Source organism: Coenobita brevimanus, chromosome 81 (assembly GCF_032717465.1).
Source record: "Coenobita brevimanus isolate Jiangsu-jjx chromosome 81, ASM3271746v2, whole genome shotgun sequence".
Lineage (NCBI taxonomy): Eukaryota > Metazoa > Arthropoda > Malacostraca > Decapoda > Coenobitidae > Coenobita > Coenobita brevimanus.
The window spans coordinates 17,670,705-17,694,797 of record NC_137034.1 but is presented as its reverse complement, the minus strand read 5'-3'; the positions used below and the strand labels follow the sequence as shown (position 1 = coordinate 17,694,797).

The 24,093-nt window shown below is 41.2% G+C and overlaps 1 protein-coding gene across 1 annotated transcript in view; it reads right to left on the bottom strand.

The window, feature by feature from the left end:
* Nucleotides 1-3,314: 3,314 nt before the first annotated feature.
* LOC145409496 (uncharacterized) overlaps nt 3,315-24,093 on the bottom strand; it is a 41,874-nt gene continuing 21,095 nt past the window's right edge. Inside the window, exon 3 of the mRNA XM_080279887.1 lies at nt 3,315-3,448. Within this exon, the coding sequence (XP_080136013.1) occupies nt 3,315-3,448 (134 nt within the window). The remainder of the gene's footprint in view (nt 3,449-24,093) is intronic.

The window sequence follows — 24,093 nt, the reverse complement described above, 5'->3', positions numbered from 1 at the left end:
TAGAAGATCATTGATGAATAAAAGGAAGAGAGTTGGTGATAGGACAGAGCCCTGAGGAACACCACTGTTGATAGATCTAGGAGAAGAACGATGGCCGTCTACAACAGCGGCTATAGAACGACCAGAAAGGAAGCTAGCGATGAAGGCACAGATAGAAGAATAGAAACCGTAGGAGGGTAGTTTGGAAATAAAAGATTTATGCCAGACTCGATCGCAAGCCTTTGAGATGTCAAGTGCAATGGCAAAGCTTTCGCCAAAATCCCGAAAGCAGGATGACCAGGAGTCTGAAAGGTAGGTGAGAACAAGGTCCAAGGAGAGAAGGTCTGTCCAGCCCGGGCGAGAATTCCACCTGGTTGGCGCATGACGTCACGTGGGAGACAGCTACTCACTCCACTCCACTCAGTCACTTAGTTTCCCTAGGCCGCAATGGTGGAGAGCTCGGTGTTCCCATATATTTATCTACTAGGACAGTTATCAGAAGATGCCACTTAACTGTGCAGTATTTGGATGCTGTTCAGTCACCAGAAAAGACAGTGACATCAAATTCTTCAGGTTCCCTCAAGATGAAGACACTAGAAAGAAATGGGTCCAGCTGTGTAAGAGACAAGACCTGGTTAACACAAAGCAAGCCCGTGTCTGCAGTCTACATTTTGAGCAAAGTTCGTTCAAAAGATTACTGAAATACGAAGTACTCAAGCTACCGATCCCACCACAAATGGGAGCTAGTTATGATCATCCTTCTCCTGTAAGTGTTAAGCACAGAGTGAGAACATTCCTCTTAGGAAGAAACATTGCTTTGGTTGGTAGGAATCATAACTTTGTTGCAGAGTGCACAGAAAGAAATCTATCTCAGGGTTCATTTTCTGCACAGGAAGGTGATAATGACAGCTCAGGTGATGAGTCCCTAGAACGTGAGTTATGTCTGTCAGCCATGATATTTTCCTCCCTGGAAATAGAGGACACTAGTAGAACAGATAATGAACCAGACCAACCACTCATACAGGATTTTGAGCATGAGGTTGAGAAGGAAGGTTTAGTGTATGTTGCAGGATACATTGCTAGAAAGTTTCCTCAGTATGAATACTTAGCTGCTGAAAACAACACCAGTGGTACGTGGACAGAATTTGTGAGTAGAGAAAAAGGAAAATTAATTGTCCCCAGTGATGCATTTCAGAAACAGCTGAAAGTTATGGAAAACCTGTTTCAGTGCTATCACGGGAAACAGTTAAAAGCAGGGAAAGGAGCCATATCTAAAGTTGCCAAAGACATTGCCAATTTTGTTTCACTGCCAGAGGAGGTGATAGTATTCTTTGTTCGGTGTCGTACGTTTTTTAGAATAAGAGCATTAAATGCTGACGCAAATAAAATACGACAACACAATAAGAAAGCAAAGAAACTGGCAAAGTAATATTCATGTACAGTGAAGTGCATATGAATTTGTATTCATGTGTGTGCGGATGTTTGTATACAGTATGCAGTATGTATATCAATACGGTATATACAGTTTATATGTTTTTGTTCTTTAAATACTTGTTCTGTTATCACATGAATTTTAATATTTTTATGGGAATATAAACAAATAGACACATTATTTTCACCATCCCTTTCAGCAATTCATATGATGATATATACCGCTTTTGACTAAAACGAGAAGACAGATGATTTGCATGCCTATAAATAAATACATTATAAAAAAAGATATCATTTTTTTATTAGCAGTACTAGTAGAAATGTTAATTTTACAATGAAAACACTTTAACCATAATATGATCAGCTAAAAGTTCTGGTGGCGAAGCTATAGAACATTACATTGCCTCAGAAAAACAGCAGTATACCCTAAAAGAAAACGGAAGTCACCTTCGGCCGCCCGTTTATCTCCCACCTGACGTCATCAGAATGTGCGCATGAAGAGACCTTCTATCCTTGGACCTTGGGTGAGAAGATCGCCAGTGGAGCGTCCCAGACGGAACCCATACTGACGATCGGAAAGAAGGTTGTGAGAGGAAAGATGCCTTGCAGAGACCGGTTTTAGAGCAACTGTTGTATTGTGAAGGAGAGAGAGAGAGAGAGAGAGAGAGAGAGAGAGAGAGAGAGAGAAAGGAGGAGGAGGAGGAGGAGGAGGAGGAGGTTTTAACGAAAGATGCTGCAGAGACCGATTTTAGGGCTATCTGTGGTATTCTTACGAAAATCATTTTAGATCAGACTGTGGTATTATTTGCCTTTGGTGGGAGTTTTTAGGATCTGTACATTCTTCTACTGTGGATGGGGCTGTACATTTCTGTTTGCTGGTTAGATCACTTCCACAGCGCCTGTCTCATTGGATTTAGTTAGTGAACTGTAACATCTTATATATCGGGATCTTTTAATGATTCAGAGATACGGTAACTAACACACATATGACCTCATCGTGCTGAAGGGATTGTTAAGAGATGGATACCCTCAATTGTGAGACATAAAAAGAGGGATTAGTGACGTTGAAGGAAAGGGAAAATAAAGAAGAGCCTACCAAGAAAACGAGAATTATATATGAGACGACTGAGGCTAAAAGAATGTCAGGGAGTGGACGGTAGAAGGTGGGGAGGAGGGGTGGAGAGGCTGGTGGAGGAGAAAGGGTAGAGAGGATGGTGGAAGAGGAGGGGAGGAGGAATGGAAAGACTTGTGGAGAAGGGATGAACGGGCTAGTGGAGGAGGAGGGGTGGAAGGAATGGTGAAAGAGCAGTGGTGGAGGAGACACTGGTGAGGGAGGGATGGAGAAGCTGGAGGAGGCGGAGGAGAATGAGGAGTAAAGGAAATGATGGAAGAGGAAGAGTGGAGGGATTCTTGGAGGAGGAATTGAGAGAGCTGGTGGAGAAAGGGTGGAGAAGCTGGTGGAAAAGATGTGGAGGGGGTGGTGGAGGAGGAATGGTGGAGTGGCTGTCTGTTGTGAGGTGTCTGCCAATAAACGCTTCCAGGCAAAGAATATTTCTTTCAGGACTAAAGATAGATGGTCTATGGTGCCACTATTGCTTCGGTCTCTCTCTCTCTCTCTCTCTCTCTCTCTCTCTCTCTCTCTCTCTCTCTCTCTCTCTCTCTCTCTCTCTCATAGTTTTGAATACAGAGGCATATATCATTTAATATTAAGACTGCAGCACCTAGAAAGATTGCTGAGGATTATGTGATCTGTGTATCAGTCTAATGCTCTCATGTTAACATAATTTTCCTCCTTTCTCTGTCTCCCCTTTCTGTCTTTCTCTTTCTTGGATATCAGTGACACCGGCTGTGCAGAAACTGATGGTGCCAGATATGAACACATAAACTGAATAGGCCTGGATGTGTCACATCAGCAAGTGTGGTGGATATTGTGCAATGCGGCAGGGTGGGGCGGGGTGTGCTGGTGTGATGGCAGGGGTGGCCAGGGTGACAAAGGTGGCAGAGTCTGTAGATTCTGGTGGTAGACACAGTGGTATCGCTGTTGCCCCAGATTCATATCAGTGTGAACCCAGAGGACTGCAGAATGAAGCTGCCCTCTTCCTACAATCCACCATCCTGCTTTAATGGGATAAAGAGGGAGCTGAGGGACGTTTGTATAACCAGGTAGTGGAGAAGCTCAATTATATCAATGCCACCACAAGAAGGCGTCCTTCTCCAGCACAGGAGGGTGGTAAGGGCAGTAGTAAGTGTTGACAATTAGGGGGAGATGGTAAAAATTTATGGTAATTGTGATGGCACATGAAGCAGGTGGTGACACTGAGGGTGGCAAGGGTAGAAGTACGGGGTGTAGATATTGGGATGGTGGTGGAGAGGGAAGCCTTCACGAGGTGGCACCGATATAGCCGGGTGATGGAGCTGCCCTCCCTTCCCACTGAAAGGGGGATGGTGGACTGCAGGAGAGGTACATTTCCAACGTGCTATCCTTTGGGTTCACATTCAGATGGACCTTGGATTTAAACAACAACAACAACAACTACTACTACTACTACCACTGCTGCTGCTGCTGCTGCTGCTGCTGCTGCTACCACTGCTGCTGCTGCTGCTGCTGCTGCTGCTGCTACCACTGCTGCTGCTGCTGCTGCTGCTACCACTGCTGCTGCTGCTGCTGCTGCTGCTGCTGCTGCTGCTGCTACCACTGCTGCTGCTGCTGCTGCTGCTGCTGCTGCTGCTACCACTGCTGCTGCTGCTGCTGCTGCTGCTACCACTGCTGCTGCTGCTGCTGCTGCTGCTGCTGCTACCACTGCTGCTGCTGCTGCTGCTGCTGCTGCTACCACTGCTGCTGCTGCTGCTGCTGCTACCACTGCTGCTGCTGCTGCTGCTGCTGCTACCACTGCTGCTGCTGCTGCTGCTGCTGCTGCTGCTACCACTGCTGCTGCTGCTGCTGCTGCTGCTACCACTGCTGCTGCTGCTGCTGATGATGATGATGGGTATAAACGGAGGAATTGTTTGGCCTATGTAATGGCAGGTGTTAAAATTGGTGTATTGTCATCAGTCACAAAACTACTTCCTCTCCATATCGCATGTGGAGCAGTTATAAATGGATTGTGATATGTGATGCTAGCAGGGAAAGAAAAAGGAAAATTATGTATGCATGTAGTATTATCTTCCATTAAATAAGTAAATTGGCTTAAAGTGGACGCACATCTGTCAGGTACGACCAACCAGACTACAATAAACACGATATAGTGGTAAAAACTAAGTGTAAACTGAACCTTGATGTTTCACAGAATAAAAATCATGTATGGAAAAAAAAAAAAAACGGACATGGCAAATGCATATCTTTTCCACATAAAGAAAATAGCTCCCACTAATGTTTTGACTGACCAACTCAATGACTCTTGTTCAACATAATTACATAATTATAAACAACCACACATTGTAACGTTTGGCCTCGAGTACATCTCATGGTCGATGGACGTCTATCTATCTATCTATCTATTGCCAGACGCCTCAATCCCGTTCGGGGTGGCCACAAACAAATCGCCTCAACTTCCCCCTGTCCCCCGCCATTTCACTGCCCCGCTCCCAACTCACACCCCCCTCTCTCATATACTTCACCCCATCCCTCCATCTCATCCTCGGCCTCCCCCTCCCTCTTCCCCCCTCCACCTCACTCACATACACTCTCTTCGTTAGTCTTTCACCCTGCATCCTCTCCACATGGCCAAACCACCTCAGTGTATTCCTCCTAACGCTTCCTATCACATCCACATCCACACCACAACGCTCCTTTATATCCTCATTTGTCAGCCTGTCTCTCCATGTGATTCCACAGGCTCCTCTTAAATAACTCATTTCACGTACCGGGACTAATTAATCAGTTTTAATGCTTATTTCGGCAAAATGTAGTGTTTCGCAGTTTCGTTGAGATTATATAAGAATCACTGCCATAAATTGCTATATCAGGCGGTAGAAAAAAAAAAAAAAAAACTATGTAGCCCCGTCTACAGCACGCAACTCCATGAAACGTAGAGGCTTACAGCCAGCACAAAAAAATACTAGCCTTTAAAAAATGTATATAACAACTACATAGTTTGCCCTAAAACAGTTCTCATTTAGGGATCGCCTGTCAGTGCTTTCTTTATAAACCTCCTCTGTTCTCCTCCTCCTCCTCCTAGAAAATGGATGTGCTTTGTCTCCTCGCACACGGCGTGGAGTGGGGAAAAAAAAAAATGTCATAATACTGACGCCGTAAGGCATGCACAGGATATTAAGGCAAATATATCACTTCTTTATTCAACTGTTTCCCATGAACATAGACAGAGATCAGGCCTGGGTGCAGGTCGTCGCTAAAACAATAAAGGCATCAGTTATTGCGTAAACACCTCTGTCTGTCTGTCTGTCTGTCTGTCTGTCTCATTGTTCAAAGTATGTTACATATTTTTGAATATAGTACATAAAATATAACCGTGTGTGTGTGTGTGTGTGTGTGTGTGTGTGTGATCATTACACAGAGCACTCTGTTGACAGCTTTTCAATGACGCATTTTTCTTAATATTCCGGGATTACAACTACATTATTTATCAAAGACATATATATATATATATATATATATATATATATATATATATATAGTGATGAACACGTCTATGAATAGATTTACTAAGGTTTCTTTCGTCTTGCTTACGCTGAGTCAGTGATGATGAGACTAGGTTAAGATGAAGTAGTTCAGGTTAGGTATGGACTGGTTCATTTCACTTAAACCTGGTAAATTATGTCAACATAACATTCAGTTATGTTAGCTTAAGATACTTTGGATGTTACGGTACTTTGGATGTTTGTCACTTATAAGCTTTGATTAGATTAAGCTTGTTTAAGTAGGTTATGGTTAGGTTTCTTTATAGTAGGTTAGATAGAATTAGGTCCACCCAGTGTGCAGTATATTACTATAAAGAGTTGCATCTTGATGTAGACTTCACGCTGTGGTTGGGTTGTCTAGTCACGTGTGCTGGGTGGAGACTGAGATGCACTAGATTACTGCAGATGACGTCATGAGAGAGAGAGGGAGAAAGACCAAAGAGTAACAACGGGTTACCATAAAAAACACAAATACGAGTCATTTGCATCTAGAGAATAATACTTTCAAAGATCACATGGATACGTAAGTTTCACATTTCATTGTTTCATCTCTACACCCCATGTAATTTTATGATGCATCACCCATCACCACAAAGGCAAAACATCAAACAGCTTCCCAACATTACACAGGAAGCCTTAACAGTATCCCTTCAGCTCTACACATCACTTTACTTCACAAACGTATAGATGTGCACATAGTCACCACGGTCATACAAACCTCCAGCCATGCAGCCATCATGAAACGCCGCCTGACATTCAACCCACGTGAAACCAGACAGACACGAATACACTTATGCTGACTGCGATGCGGCCACCACTCGTTCCTAGCTTCAGTACCAGCGCAAAATATATCTCACATATGATCCACTGTGCCACCACTGCAATATATTCCCCTCCCCCTCCCCACACCACAGTACAACAATTCACTTCATGCACACAAACAGTCTCTTAACGTAACCGCTACAAAAGATTCTAAAAAAGCCGAGCTAAAGTTGCTAGTTTCCTGCTGTTCATTGGGTTCACGTCCAGATGCGCCTGGTCTTGCAGTAGCAACAACAACAGCAGCAATAGAAAACAGTAACTGTACGTGGGGCAACAGTAACAGTACGTGGGGCAACATGAGAGTTTATGGGGAGAGGGATGTTATGTACGTGGAGGTGCCTGATATGTCATGGAGGAGGGAGTGGTGCAGTCATCAAAAAGTATCATTGCCCATGGGTCTAACGAAAATGATCTTGAAAAACGTTCCTTCACTGGTTTCATTCTATCTCAAAATATTGAGGTCGAGGCAAATTGTTTACATAAAACGACAAGATAGAGAATATTTTATCGTAACTGAAGCAGATCTGACAGAACAGTAATTCGGAGTTCTTGCTCTTGAATTTTTGGTTGTTAAAGATTTTTTTTTTTCTTTGCTAACCAAGTTGGTTTGCAAGGGATCACTTCAGATTCAAATAACCTTGCCCTTAATAACCTATTTTTTCCTAAAAACCCTCCCTTTTCATTGTTTTAAACTTAACATTTTTGTGTGTCTGTGAATGTGTAACACTTATTGTTTACAAACATGAGAACTAGGAGAAACACAAACACTGTCACATCTACTACAGTACACCTCGAAGGGCCTGGCTTTTTATAAGTTATTATTGTTGTCATAAAATGAACTTTTGCAAAAGATATGGCAAACATTCAGGACAGGGTTCAAAATTACACGTCCAGAAGATTCCTCAAAAAGACTGGGAGATGTGACAGATGTATGATACAGACACATCCTGACATTACCGCAGGCAGGAGGGTTGTGTCTCTTATGCTGATTCTCCAGCCTCATACAAAGAGGCAGGGAGAGGGAATTTCAAAGGTGAGCGGCTGTAGGAGGCTTTTCCTTCTCACCTTCATTGATTTCACATTCCCTCTCCACCCACAGTTGACTACATCTCTCCCTTTTCCTCTCCCCCCATTTTATCACCTTAGTCTTCTTCCTTTCCTAAATATTGCAGCTTACTATTCCCTACCTCTCATCGTTCTTTTTTTAGTTATTGTTTAGCAGCATATTCAGGAAACATGTGCAATGTAGTGCTTAGTTTACCTGAAAATGTTGGTGTGCGTGGCATTCATACATAGGCTGTAAACAATGGAGGGAAGATTAAGATGGTATAATTTCCAGTGCATGAGACATTCTTTATTACCCATTATACGAGATAGTGCTTAACTAATGGCCTATCCTAATGTTTGCTAATACCATTATCTTTGTTCCCATTCCGTTATTAAGCCCACAATGACCAATTTTGATGAAAAAGTCGAAAAAACGATTTTCGCATATTTTTGCTTGTTGCAATATCTGACAATTTCGCGCCATCGCGTACCATGTAATGGCAACTTTTTTTATTTTTCATTTTTTGGCACTCCCTGCAAACAGAATTAGGTGACATCTATTACCGTTCTTGTGAAAGAATGGAACAAACTCACACACATATAACAGCTTGACTTTATTATTTAGTTAACGACTGGATATAACTGTTCTTTCTACCCATGAACATTTACATACTACTGTAAGGGGAGACGGCTTTTAGTGACAGTGTTGTATGCGTCCCACCATGTGTACCATAAAAACACCAACTGGACAATTCCTAAGGTTTTAGTGCCAAGGAGTGTCACCACTGCGTGTGCATTGTCTGAACCATTTAATTTAAGACTCCATCGTGCACAACAGTTGATTATAGTGGAGAAAAATGTAAATAGTAAATGTTATAGGATGATTCCTCCAGGCTGTCATAGTATTGTTGTCTGAAGAAAGGTGTCACCGATAAGCACATACAGTTTCATGTGAGATGAGCTCGTTTCTTCTAGCTTTCTTGGCAGTAGGTGCAAGTTCACTGTGCCGGGCTCTGGCCTTGTCATTGTTCTTCATTCCATGATATAGTGTACAGTTGCGATTTTTTTTTTTTTTTTGCCCCTTAAACCGCGGGGTTGTTTTGGCTCGGCTTGCGTGTCCCACTCGGATATTCACGCTCCAACAGACATTCTAAAAATATTTGCAAAAAATCAGTTATTAGTCCTAGAATATTATAATTACATATGCTTATGGCACATACCTTCAGCTTTCTCCTGGGATGTTTTTTGAGCCTTCGTCGATTACCGTAGGACTTGTGGAGACTTCTGAAGTTGGGTAACGAAGTCTATACTATACACTTCCCGATACCCCTTAATGGTTACCACTGGCTGATATTATAACTACAAACAGTATTCTATGAATTTCAAGTAGTTTGGAATCCATATTCCCCCCAAAAAAACACTGTGGAAGCAATGTAAATCACGAGCGCATATGAGCTTTCCTCCCGTGCTAGTTCCCCGATGATATTCTGAGGCAGAGCTCTCATTTATTATTTATAAACACACTCACCCTTTATATTCCCAGTACTTTATTACACTTATTTATATATACAATATTTATCTACAAGTTTCTTTCAGTACTAGTAGTTTATTTTCATTCCAGGCATTCACTTTCTCGTCCAGTATACTAGCGTTTAGAGCGAATCTGTCACTTTCACTTTCATAACTAATAGTATTCATACATGCTAGAATGAAACTTCCCCTTTCATTACTCCTAGTATATACAGTATACTAGTATTCTTATATTACTACTCATTTACATTTCTATTTACATTCTCTATTTTATTTACATTTTTTACATTTCTATTTTATTTACACTATGTTATGCACTGTCACTTGCGGTAACTTATAAAACTATTTTCTACTGTTCACGTATATTTACATTCATTGCTTTCACTTGCTGTTTACACATTATTTACACATTATTTACATTTCCACTTGCACTGTTTTAGAGTCACCAGAAAGATCGTAGTCACTGTCCATCATTATCATTGATAAATTAGCCAGTTCACGTTCCACAGCAGTCACTTAGCCCTTTACCCCTTTCCACACGAGGTTCAGTAGGGGTAGAGGTCACAGGGCCCTTTGCATGGGGCTAAAAAGTGGCGGAATTGTACAGGCGTGAATCCGACGTGCTTTCACCTTGAAAGACGACAGTAAACTGAATGTTGTTGCCTAGGGGCAGTGAAGGGCTGCCAATGTCAGCGTGGTGACAGCTGCTACTATATACGCTATGAAATGATTGGCAGGAAATCTAGACAATACATAATAGATTAGGTCATTCCAGGTGAATGTAAATATCACTTAGGCTTCTCCCTTCCTTTCTTATATGTATTTTTATTATGAGAACAGGTCATACAACATATTTCAAGGGGAAATAAACTGGGAAAATTAGCGAACGAGTGTGCGTGAGGTGTTGCCAGGTGATAATTAGCCCATTCCAGATGTATGGCAGTATCAATTACCTTATCTCTTGCTTTTATATATTATTTTGTATAAGAATAGGGAAAAGGGCACATTTCAAAGGATAAAATGAGTGGAAAAATCCGTCCAGCATTTGTGTAGCACAGCGCAGTTGGTCAGGTGGGAGGAGAGGGTAATGGAGGGGAGGTAAGGAGGGGGGGAGTCAAGGGCAGGAGAAAAATGGCTAAATTGTCAACAATGGATGAGAGTACAGGTGACATTAACAGAACTGAGTAGAGCTTGACACTGGTGGTACTGATAGGTGATACAAGCCACCACTTGAAAGCCCGGGCAAATTCAAAATAACACAGAATCACAAAAGTGACGCCCTGTGCTATGATCCCTTGCTCCCAAGCATCACGAAAGTGATGCCCCATGGTTAAGGGGTTAATGTGGCCAGGATTAAGATTTGTAATTAACTCAGCTGTACTGTACATCTTTTGGTGTTATAATTGCATAGCAGAGAGCAAAGAACTTAAACTAAAGATTAGAAAGCGGTCATTTCATGTTCTGTTGTAAACACACATTTGAAATGTATGTCATCCAACATTTCATCATATAGCTGTGCTGCATTTTCTATATGGTAAGCAGTGATATGTGGACTGCATCAAATGACACTAACAATCAAGGTATTTTATTTAGTGTCATTTACATTTTATGTGCAGTAATAAAGATACTGGATATTTTCTTCAAATAGCCATGTTGTGTAACGACTGAAGATGCCATTCAGGATAAGTCATGTTGCATCCATAAGCTCTGAAACCCAACAGGCAACTGATAGTTTTCTAGGTCATGTAATGGCATCAGGGATGCGCGCTCAGTCACCGACCCTTAATTGTTCTGAACGACTTTAGCCTAGCCTCGGACCCCTACACCTGGAAGGGAGTATTGTGACACTAACAGTTACAGTTTTACTTAAATTTAGTTCATAGCTGATTTCATGTGGCTGTTTACACTTCAGATTTTAAGTGATATAAATCCACTGGTTACAGATTGTTAAACTGCCGAATCCTGGGGCATGTTGACGTGGTATTCAGCCATCAGTGAGGTAAGTTCTCTTGCCAAGTTATATAATATTTCATACCAAGTGTTGCACGGTGATTGCTTTGTTGTTGTTATTATATTTAGTTTATTTATATGCTCAGTAACTATACATACTTTGGAATAGGTTTATTTCATTGTAACTCATACTGATTACTACAAAGTCAAAACGTGTTGACATTTCTGGGTAGTGTATTAGATTTTATTGTATATAATGAATGATGTTTAAAACTCAAGATCATATGTCACTCATTTGAGAAGAAAGTTGTTTGCTCGTACTGTTCATTTTCTTTCGTGTTATAGTAGTAGAATAGTAATGGAAAAGATGTGAGGCAGATACATGGCTGGGTCAGAGAAAAGCTTGTGGATCTGAAATGTCATTAAATCACTGGAAGCTGATCTACCCAAAGACCCACCGACGTAGGGGAAAATCACAAATTCAATTTCAAAAGCCTTCAGTGTTTCAGCCTGAACGGATCGATAATTGCGCCCAGGTGGTGATCTGTGAAGGTGTATGTTGCCATCTGCTACACGTAGGACTGCTGGGTCTTAGTCGAGTGCACAGGAATTGGACTATGGCTGGATTTCAAACTTTTGGTTGGAAATTCAGACTTTTAATGCTGGCAACCGAAGCTCGGGGTTTATGAAAACCACAGGATACAAAATTCATTATTGTAAAGACACACGACTGCATTTAACTCTTCACTCTCCCTAACCCGCGGCGTCCCGGGGACGTACTTCCACGTCCTCACGTTTTGTCGCAGCTAATCCCGGGGACGTACTTCAACGTCCTGCAATTGCAAGGTTCATAATTTCCACAATTTTCAAAATTCGCGCGAGATTTTCGTATCGCCCGGGTACCCAAGCCTCCCCTACCTGCCGCCAGGCGGGCAGTGTCCTAGACCCCGCATGACCGGCGCTTGCCCTTGTCTCGGTCACTCACCTGCTAGCAGTGACCCAGGTCAGACATGGCGCAGAAAGGTCTCTCAGACGAGGAAATCGCATCCGTCCTGGAAGCCTTCACTGGAGACAGTGATCCTCCACTCGATGATGATGTGGTGGATAGCGATTACGTCCAGCCAGAGGAAGAAATAAGTAGCAGTGATGAGGAGATCCCTTCGCCCCGAAAAACGCGGTATGTGACATACCGTAAAGCAAGGGAAGGCCAGCCTGCTCACCAACCACGTGCACAGCTATCTCTCCATCCCGAATCTGATGAGGACGAGGATGAGGACGATGAGGATGACGGAGGCCTAGGACGTGATATCGCCGCGTGGTTGGGAAAAGAGAAAATATCACCACGAGGATCAGAAGGTGGGGCGAGACGACACATAAAGTATGGTCAAAGTACTTTGTCTGGGGAAGTAGCAAGTGGTGTGGTGGGATTGCTGGGAGAAAGGGAAAGTGTTGTGGCGGCAGCGCAGGGTGAAAGTGAGAGTGGTGTGGGGGTAGTGCGGGGTGAAGGGGCCAGTGGTGTGAGGGAGGCAGCACGAGCACGTGGTGCTCGTAGGCCTAGGGGAGAGGAGGTTGAGTCACTCCCCAGCACTTCTTTCACCCCTGAATATTCCCAAACTTCCTCCCCACAGCCCCAGGATGTGGGGAAAGGAAAGAAAGGGAAGGGAAAGGGTAAAGGAAAAGGAAGAGGGAAGAGAAGTGCGAGTGATGAGAGGCGCTGCTCTCCACCTCCCCAACCTCCCCCACCACCCTCACCTCCCCACCCTGACGAAGGGGACGATGGTGACGTGGCTGGAGACGGTGGTGTCACGTGGAACTGGGAAGATGGGAGTAATTTTACTCCCATCATTCACCCTTTCACTGAGGAGTGGCAGTCAGGTTGCACGGCTCCAGGTGTAAATGCAGGTTCGTCAAGTTTGGATTCTTTCAACTTGTTCTTTGGTGAGGCGTTTGTTGGGCGCATAGTAGAACAAACTAATATTTTTTCACAATCCCAGCGCCGTGAAAGTGAACGTCTAGGAACCACGAGCAGGCATTCCGAACAGTATGACTATCCTGTGACTATTTCAGAGATGTTCCTATTTTTGGCCCTGGTTATCTTGATGGGTGTGGTGAGGAAAAACCAAATTCCTGCCTACTGGACAACTGACCCAATCATCCTCACACCTTTCTTTGGAAAGGTGATGGGTCGTAACCGATTTCAGTATATTCTCGGCCGCCTCCACTTTTTTGATGCAGATGATCCAGCCAATGCAAATAACACCGATAAAATGAGGAGAATTAGGCTGGTATTTGATCATTTACGGGAAATGTTCCGCTCCTCATTTTATCCCTACAGAGACTTCGTCATAGACGAGAGTCTTGTGTTGTGGAGAGGCAATATTTCCTTTAGGCAGTACATACCCAGCAAGAGACACCGTTTCGGGTTCAAGATCTTTGTTATGTGTGACTGTAAGACTGGTTATGTGCAAGACATAGTCTTGTACACGGACGCACAGACAGATATAATAGAAGATCGGAGTATAGGACTCTCTGGGGCCGTGGTGAAGACAATGATAGAAGAGTACCTTCATCGTGGTCATGTGTTGTACCTGGACAACTGGTACACTAGCCCTCTTCTCGCTAGGTTCCTCCACCAACACGACACCGGAGTCTGTGGTACAGTCAAGAGAAACCGTTGCCATATGGTCAAGATAGGGAGGAAACTTGACAAGAACGAGGTGGTTTTCTTCCAGGCCAATAACATCCTTGCAACCCTGTGGAACCACAACAGGGAAGTTTGCCTCCTATCAACTGTTCACAGCCCCCTGATGCACCGCACAGACTCCGTGGATCACCGTAACGAGAGGAGGCGCAACGTATGGAAACCAGATTCTGTACTTGCCTATAATCTGAACATGAGGCAAGTTGATCAGTCAGACTCGATGATTTCAAGTGTTGACTGTGCCAGGACCACGATGAAGTGGTACAAGAAACTCTTTTTCCACTTGCTCGACATCACGGTCCTGAACGCCCACTACCTGCACGCAATGACCACCGGAGTATCCGAGACCTTGGAGGGGTTTGTGAGGGAGCTGGCACGTGAAATAATCGCCAAGCATGCCCAGGACAGACCCACACACCGCACCCGCACCCCCCGGGCTGCTCAGACTCCCCTACGTCTTGCAGGACGCCACTACCCCAGCGCAATCCCTTCCGAACCAAACCGTCGTAAACCCCAGCGTCGCTGCCATGTATGTAGGCACTCGACAGTCAGACCATCCACTCAGAGAAAAGACACAAGATACGAGTGTGTCGAGTGCAATGTTGCGTTGTGCCTTCAGCCTTGTTTCAAGGAATATCATAATTTCCTACACTACTGAAACTGTGTGGGAAGGCGAAATGACGCTCATGATAATGGTAAGGCCAGTCAGTAGGTGCTAAGTCAAATTTAAAGTTGAAACGGGTGTTATTTTTTCAGAAAAGTAATGTATAAGATGAGAATTAGTGTAAGTGGAAAGAATTGTTATCAAAACTACACCCACTGTGTAAATCTGGTCAGTAAATATGTGATAGCAAGGAAATAAAGTGGAAACGGGTGTAATGTTAGCATGAATAAAACGTATAAGTTGAACATTACTGTAAGTTGTCATAATTGATGTCACGAGTACACCCACATTCTGGTCAGTAAGTATGTGATAGGAATTATATACAGTGGAAGATGTAATGTTAGTAGTAAGGTATTTTATATGTTGATTACTAGTGTAAGATGAAACAAATGATATCGCGATAACACTCCCTGTGTAAGTACGCGCAAATATGACGCTCAGTTCCATCATAAGTTCAAAAATGATGTGATATCAGTTATATCAAGTGTTTACACGTGCAATGTTAGTGGAGAATTATTATATAAGTACAAAAATAGGTTGTAAGTTGAAATAGTTGTCATAGCGACTTCACCGTGTGTGTTATTATGCGCTATTATTACGCTATATATTTACCTAAGGCCTGAAATAATCTCAAAACAGTTCTATAAAGTTGAAAAGTGTATAATAATATTAGAAAAGTATTATGTAAGTAGAAAGAGCACAATACAAGTTGAAACAACAGTCACAGCAAGTTCACTCACTACTTAAATAAGCGCTAACATTACGCTAAATGTTATCAAAAGGCCTGTGAATACGTAAAAACAGTTCAATAAAATGTAAAATGGTATAATGTTATTGTAGAAGTATTATGTAAGTAAAAAAAATTATATGTAGCATGATTTTAGAATGTTAGCGATTCATCGTGACCAAGTTGGCCGATTTTGCTCGTTTCGCACGATGGTACAATGCTTATTTCTGCTCTATTTTTGTATAAAATCCAATATACTCTTTTATCACATGTTTTTATGTTTGTAATAATAACATTTCTACTTACTTTCATTGGTTTCCCAGACTTATAATACCATAGAAAACGTTTGAGGCTCAGACCGCTTAGGGAGAAAACGGGGCTAGGTGGGACCAAGGCATACCTGGTTAAGCTAATTAGGGACCCCAGGGACCAATTTTTTTGCCACCGACCATTGTTTCTGACCAAAAGCGAAAGTTTAAGCAAAAAAAAAAAAGGTCGAAAAATGGTCGGGATTGGGGGGTACCAGTGGTCGAAAAGTGGTCGGGACGGGGCGGGTTAAACCAGCCACAGTAACTTGGCTGCTGCGAAGATAATAACAGTGAAGTCTAGTTCTGTAGTGAGACGGGATTTGATGGAATACTCTTAAACTTTAATGAGACTCTTTATTAGTTGTGAATTAGATGTGTGTGTGTGTGTGTGTGTGTGTGTGTGTGTGTGTCTGTGTGTGTGTGTGTGTGTGTGTGTGTGTGTGTAGTTAGTCACAAACGCATGTTTAAATAATATGTATGTGTGTGCATGTGTCCATGTGCGTATATTTGCTTCTAATATGTATAGTATGTGAGTGTGCGTGATTTGTATGTGTGTACGTGTCTCCTTTCCATCACTGTCCTGTCTGTGAATGTGCATCTTAGGGGACAAATCTTATCCCATTCCTCTACCTCTTCCTCCGCGTGCCTCTCACACTGGGCAGACTCAATAAACCTGCGGACACTGAAGCAGGAGTGAGTTATGATGCCAATAAATACTAAGTTTTAGGTTGGAGTCAGGACGGAGGGGTGACGGATGAGTGCCATCGCGTGGCAGCCTAAGTTAATGTTGTCATTATCATCATGACAATCATCATTACCTTGCTCCTCCATCATCATCATCATTACCTCCTTCCTCTATAAAATCCTCCTTCCTTCTCATCATCCTCATCCTCATCATGATCACCATTATCTCGCTTTTCCATTATCATCACTATCTTCCTCATCTATCCTCATCATCAACATCACATTACTTCCTCCTCATAAACGTGATATAAATGGCAGCTGTAGACACTGGCCTGATCTTTAAGGGCATTGTTAGTAAGAAAATCAATATAACTTCACTGTAAACCGGAGTTTAAAATAATTTCGACGATTTTAAAAAAAAATAAATAATTAATTAAAATCAGACCAGTAAGTGGGGATTTGGAGAGAGGGACGAAGTGCATAGGAAAGGTAATTGACTAAGAGTGGAGAGAGACGGATCATTAGAAGGACAAGGAGAGACAAATATGGAGGAAATTACGAAAACACGATTATTTACCGTGATTGAGGATTAATGAACTGAAATTTTTCCTTCAGTTCGAGGACCTCTCTCTCTCTCTCTCTCTCTCTCTCTCTCTGTTTTAATCCCATCATTTGGTTTTATTCAACTAAGAAAATACCTGTTGTAGTGAGAGATTATAAGGTTTTACTTAATTTATGGCCACAGGTATCATAGGAGGTTTCCTAACAGTTCTTCCTTAGCGATTTATTCCTCGCATTGAACCCATGTCATGTTGTTTGTCGGGCTCAAACTATATCTACATTACAGTAGTTAAACTAGCGTAAAACGGATTTTAAGGTGTAATATGTTGAATAAATAGCTTAAAAAGATGTGTTACGAAGCCTGCTGATGTCGCAACATTGCGGTGCGTAAAAGGCAGGTGTATTGGTGTGGGTCGGGTGGGTGCCGTATCAGTGCATGGCGTTGTTGTGGCTTAAGTGTTCCTTCTGCCACACGATTTCCTTCACCCCTTGTGGTGAAGGGGTTACATATAGTCTGCATTAAGCCCTTCACCACTGCCATGGCTTTAATTAGGCTCTTGCACCCACTACAGTAACACCTTCACTACCATGACGATGTTTGTGTTTTGTTCATGTTGCCGTCAGATCATATTTACTCAACTAGGGAATGATGTCATAAAATGACTAAATGTCATAAAATACTTTATGGTTCCTTTGTGGTTGAGTTATATATATATATATATATATATATATATATATATATTAGACTTGTAGACGAGCGGTTTTTATATCTTGGAGTAGCTTCCCATTTGTCATGTAGTGACAGGAGAGGTAAAGAATAGTATGGGACTATTTTTATTTGTCTTGGAAATATTAACAAGTCTCTCACACAGAGCGGAGTATAGAGTCCCGCTAGCTATCTCTCTGTCTCGCTCTGGCTCCCTCTCTCTCTCTCTCAAGTTGCTAAGCCCTTTCTTTTTCTGACCTGCCTGTTCTAAGGCTTGTCTCCTTCTGAGCTCTCTTTCCTAAATTCTGGTGAAACAGGAGACGTATCACGTGCGTTCCTCGTGGATGGAAAGTTTAAGAAGCCTGTGTGTGAGTATGTGTGTATGTGTGTGTATGGTCACCAGGGCTTTGTTCCCGGGTGGTTTGCTGACAACTAACTGCATCATCTCCTTACTGGCCGCTGTCGTCAGCTTTCCTCAGTGTAATTTGCAAGCTCATTTCCTTTTCCCAGGCTCGCATAGGGCTGTCTATCTATCTATTTATCTATCTATCTAATATGATTTGTAATTATAATACATTGCTCGGTCAAGCGAAAATGGCGCACCATCGACAGTTAATAGTCCTAACATATTAATACACATTATATATACATTATAATGAACTTATAAACTAATTAAGTGAAATACATAATATTGTAAAAGTAACATAATTGTATGAACATTGTATACATATAATATTCATAGTAAATAGTGATTATTCAGTAATATTACATTTTAAACAAGTTGTATACATATTTGAATAAATGCATTAAAGTAAATTATTTAACTGTAATACAGTATGTACTTGGGTTATTATAGTGAAATGCATACATGCAAGAATAAAAAATAGTTTAAAATTAAGATTATGGTAAGAGTTATTAATATTTCATTTGAAGATAATGGTACTGGTCTGCCATATATGGGTCATTCTTCTTTGTATTATATATATATATATATATATATATATATATATATATATATATATATATATATATATATATATATATATATATATATATATATTTAATACTATATACAAAATATATACACTTCATTCAGGGTGGTTAACTTTGATGTTAACTCTCCCCCCACTAAATAATGACTCCAAATTAGCAATTCTCGCATGCATTCTGTGCATTGCGAACAGCAGTACTGCAGCTACAATGCAGACGATTATAAAGACAGTAGGTGCTGGGCTATACACATAATATGGGTTGAACATACTCAAACTCAAATCTTCCCAGGGCTTCATTGTTTCATTGATCAGCTGCATAGTTTCAAACTTAGGTGAAGTCAGCTTAATACTTGTGCTCATGTTTAAGTTCATATCAGGCAGTGGGTGGAAATGTTTGTGTGTATGATTGAGAATGGCGTAGTGATTGATGGTGGATAAAGTAGACATGGCTGGTGTAAATACCGCACAGTAGTCTGGTGCTATGTATAATCCTGATGCTGATGTATGAGATGGTGGTATATCTGGACAGACTATGTAAACTGATGTGTTATGAGGGAAATAAAAAAACTGTTAGTGTCCAATGCGTTGATGGTGTACAAGTTTATCTGGAGCAAAAGTGAAGTTGCAATGATGATGAATATTGTCATTTCTGATGATAGCCATTTCACAAGGGACTGTATCAGTAGGCTGAAACGTGAAAATGTACGCAGGACAAAGATGAACAGCATGTAAGGATGTGCGGCACTTTCGTTCAATCGTTGACTCAGTTGCGAAAGTGACAGTGTCCCGTCTCTTGGAGACCATGATGAGTTCGGTGTCTGTGTTGATGTTGATGATGACCAAAGTGTTGTTATTTTTATAGGGGAAGGGGTGTATTTGGTATACTGTGAACAGGTCTTCAGTGATGAATGGTACATGAACTACCACTGATGTTGGTGTTAGTGTTGCTTCTAAATATGGGTAGTATTGCATAAATTCCCTACTGCGGAACAACGGCTTCAATTTATGTTTATGTATGCCCTGACTAACTATCTGACGTAGCTCATGAACTGGGAGTAAGTCAATTGTGATCTTGCCATCACCAGCATTCGAAATTCCTTGCATAAGTGCCCTGAAACGATCTCTAGTGTTCTCTAATTGTAGTAGAATCGTGTCAATATGTTCTGTGATGATGGAGAAGTGCTGGAAAAGAGTAACGTTTCCCTCTAATTCATTTATTTTATCTACACTCTCGAGAGCTACGTTATCAGCTTGTTTCAGATTTTTCACAATTGTCTTCATTGCTGAGTTCTGTCCTGTGATGAATTTATCTTGGTATGTTAGTACCTGAGCTATCTTATTAAATTTGTTGTTTATTTCTTTAAGGTCATCCTCTGTAGCCAATCCAAAGATGTTCCCAAGAACTGCGCCGCCCAGGTCGAACAAACCGCGCTTTTGGCGAGTACGTGTGATGTTGTTCCTGTCGCTCAGTACCTCCGTTCCATAAGATGGGAGATCTTGGATCATGACGAGCATAGTTGACTTCGCCTGTTCTAGTTTCCATTTCGCTAACTTCACCATCTCATTCACTTCCTTGGTGTTATGTGCTTGTGAAACATAATTTCCTATCATGAAGTTCAGAGTTCGCATCGGCGTCACAAGTCTGTCTAGATAAGTAGGTAAGTCATACAAGTAATCTAGACTTATTTCAGTACTCATGACGTCCTTAACGATTGTAGTCGTGGCCGTTGGAGCTATGAGGCATCCTTGTCGTACTATATGTATGGGGTCTAAGTGCGCATATCCTCTTGCTATGTAGAGGAGAATCCATAGCATAAGTCCCTTCATCGTAACCTACTGAAAAAAAAAATCTATTAATTTCCTATAATGCTGTGGTCGATGATAGTGATGATGTGCGTTACGGTTGATTGTTATTTCATTTATAGAAGGAGTTTAAATCGATATTTAATTCTCGTAAATGATGTACTGTAGATTTTATTGGAACAGTTGCACCTATGTTCGATTGTTTGGTATATGACCTTAATTTCTTTTCGTAATCATTGTTGTGTTCTTGCTTGGTTTCTTGAGGTACGTTCACCTGTTCGGTTGTATCCGAGGCTGAATAATTACGTGATAATTCCCTTGAAACTCGTTTTAAATGGTCAATATGAACTTGTTTCTCCTCGCCACTTGAAAGTGACTTTATTAAAACTTTGTTTGCTTTTATGTTAATTACTCTTTATGGGCCCTCAAATTTTGGGGATAATTTATTGTCTCTCGTATGAATGACACCGTAAACAATGTCTCCTAAGCTGATAGGTGAATCTTTTGCCTTCTTGTTAAATGCCTCCGTCATTTCTTCCTTGGACATCGTTAATTGTTTTTTGACTCTTTTGTGAATGTCCTGGAATTCACGTAAACGGAGTTTATAGTAATCATCGTAATTGTATATAGGCATGCTGTCACCTTCTAGGAGCTCATATGGTAATTTTTTATCTGTGCCATATATAATGAAATGTGGTGTGTCACCGATGGATTTATTTATAGACCCATTAATTGAGGCCTCTACTCTGGGAATCCAATCATCCCAGCTTGCATAATTTTCACTGAGAATGTGTCGTAGCACATCTAATACCTTTTTATTTTGTCTCTCTACCAACCCATTCGATGCTGGGTGATAGGCCAAAACGTTAACCTTTTTGATGTTGTATTGTTTACATATTTCTTGTAAGATCTCAGAATTAAATTCTCCTCCATTATCACTTATTAATACCTTTGGGGTAGTAAAGCGACATATTACATTATCTGTTATTGCCTTTGCTACTGTCTCTGCTGTCTTATCTTTAATTGGAGCTAAAATGACATAACGGGAAAAATGATCCGTTGCAACGAATAAGTATAGGTTATTATTGTATGATAATGGCATCTTGAGTAAATCAACAGCAACAACGTCCCATGGTTGATGTGGTACAAGGTAATTACTCATCGGTGCAGATGTGATTGGGTATCCTTTGTGTTTTGCACATGATTCGCATCTGTCTATATGATTGTTTATATCTTTTCGTAATGAAGGCCAGTAATATAATAGTTGGGCTTGGTTGAATGTCTTATCCTTTCCAGGATGTCCTGCATGTGGGCTGTCGTGTATCAATCGTAATACTTGGGGTATCATGTCATTAGGTACTACCAACTGGTTAGTATTTCTTTGGCGTTTTGGTTGTTTAGAGTTAATTTTGTATAATGTATTATTGACCATTGTGAATTGTTCAAGTGGGACATGCAGTTTGGGTAATTGTATGTCATCTCCACTTTCTAACTTGTATATTACTTTAGACCATATTGGGTCAAGTCTTTGTGCCTTTGCGATATCCTCGTGGTTTGGGATATTTCCTTTGAGATCTAACGCCACGACCTGAATTGTGTTCGGGTTCCTAGATAATGCGTCAGCTACTATGTTCATTTTACCTTGTATATAATGAATTTGTACATTGTAGTTTTCAACTGTACACTTCCACCTTGCTCTCCTCCCAGAAAGGAGTTTTTCTTTAAACATACCCACCAGTGGTTTATGGTCGGTGAATAAGTGGATTTCGTAACCATATACCAAATCTCGAAACTTTTGTAATGCAAAAACCACTGCAAGTGCCTCTAAGTCTGTAGTGCAATAATTTTTTTCCGCACCTCTTGTTTGTCTGCTGGCAAATGCAATTGGTTGATTCTTTCCTCTTTTATCTTCCTGCATCAGTACAGCCCCTAATCCTTTAACTGATGCGTCTGTACAAATAAGAAATGATTTTGTGTAATCCGGATATGCTAAACAAGGTGCTTTTGTTAGTTTAATTTTTAGAGTGTTAAATGCCCTTTTTTGTTCTTCTTCCCATTGGAATACAGCATCTTTTTTGAGTAGTTGGAATAGAGGAAAGGCTATATGAGAGAACTGTGGTACGAATGACCTATAGTACCCAGCCAGACCTAAAAATTGTCTAACTTCGTCAGTCGTAGTGGGTTCAGGAAAATCTCTCACTGCCTGTATTTTGTCATCAGTGGTGTGAATACCATCAGAACTTAATTTGTGGGCTAAGAAATTTATTTCCTTAAAGCAAAATTTGCATTTAGAAAGTTTAATTTTTAATCCAGCATCAATAAGCTTTTGTAAGAGTAAGTCTAATTTCCTGAGATGATCCTTAATATTCTTCGTTGCGATTATATCAAGATAAACAAATATTCCTTGTTCTAAAATTCCGGACAATACGTAATTCATAAGATGCTGGAATGTGCCTGGGGCTGTCCTCAGTCCCATTGGCATTCTTGTATATTGATAATGGCCTCTGTTTGTTGAAAAGGCAGTGTATTTACGTGACTCCTTAGATACCGGAATCTGATAGTAGCCGTTTAGGAGATCGATGGTCGAGAATATATTATTCTCAGGACCAATATTCTGTAGAACATCGCTTAGCAATGGCATGGGAAATCTGTCTGGTATTGTGTGATTATTTAGTTTACGGTAATCTACTACCGCACGCATTTCTCCATTTCGTTTGGGCACGAAGAATAGGGGGGCATTCCATGGGGAGACTGAAGGCTCAATAATTCCAAGTTTTAACATTTCATCGACATACTGATTTGCAAGTGTACGTTGGGAGTGTGGTATGCGGTAAGCTGGTACGAAAATTGGTGGTGTTTCTGGGTGCACATTAATCATGTGATTAATCAAGTTAGTACACCCTAATTGTTCTCCGGGCAGTGCTACGGTGTCCCTGTGTGTTTCCAGCAGGGTTAACAAATCATTTTCTTCATCAAATTCACCTGAGTGAATTAAATTCTCTTTTATTCTTTCTCTATCCATAGATTTTATCTCACTTGTTACTCCAGCTATAACTATTTCCTTCACCAGGGCGGGACATTTTTCAATATTAACTATGCAAGTTCCCTTTTTCAACTGAACTTCCCCATTCATGTGATTAATTATGAATATCTGAGTTTGCCCTTCGTCGTTCGTATGACATAATGCGTTTTCTACTGACAATCCCTTTACTTTACATAATTCTTCTAAGACAAGAACAGTACTATTCCGTAATTTGCTCTTTATGGTAACCTTCATGTATGAATTAGGTGGTATAACTAAATCATTAGTGAGATGGGCTGGAAAAATTGATAAATCAGTACTGTTATCTGGGTCACTAATTCTGGAGGATGGGGTTGTTGGTGGGAGTGGATCTATACACGCATCTGTTTGTGTATGTTTGTTTAAGCCTTTAATATTACCAATTCTTTTTGGCTCTCTTCTACCAATCGGTGAGGGCTCTGAAGTTATTTCCTCTATGAATTCATTATCAAAGTCTATTCCATTCATTTGAGGGAGTATAGTTATGTT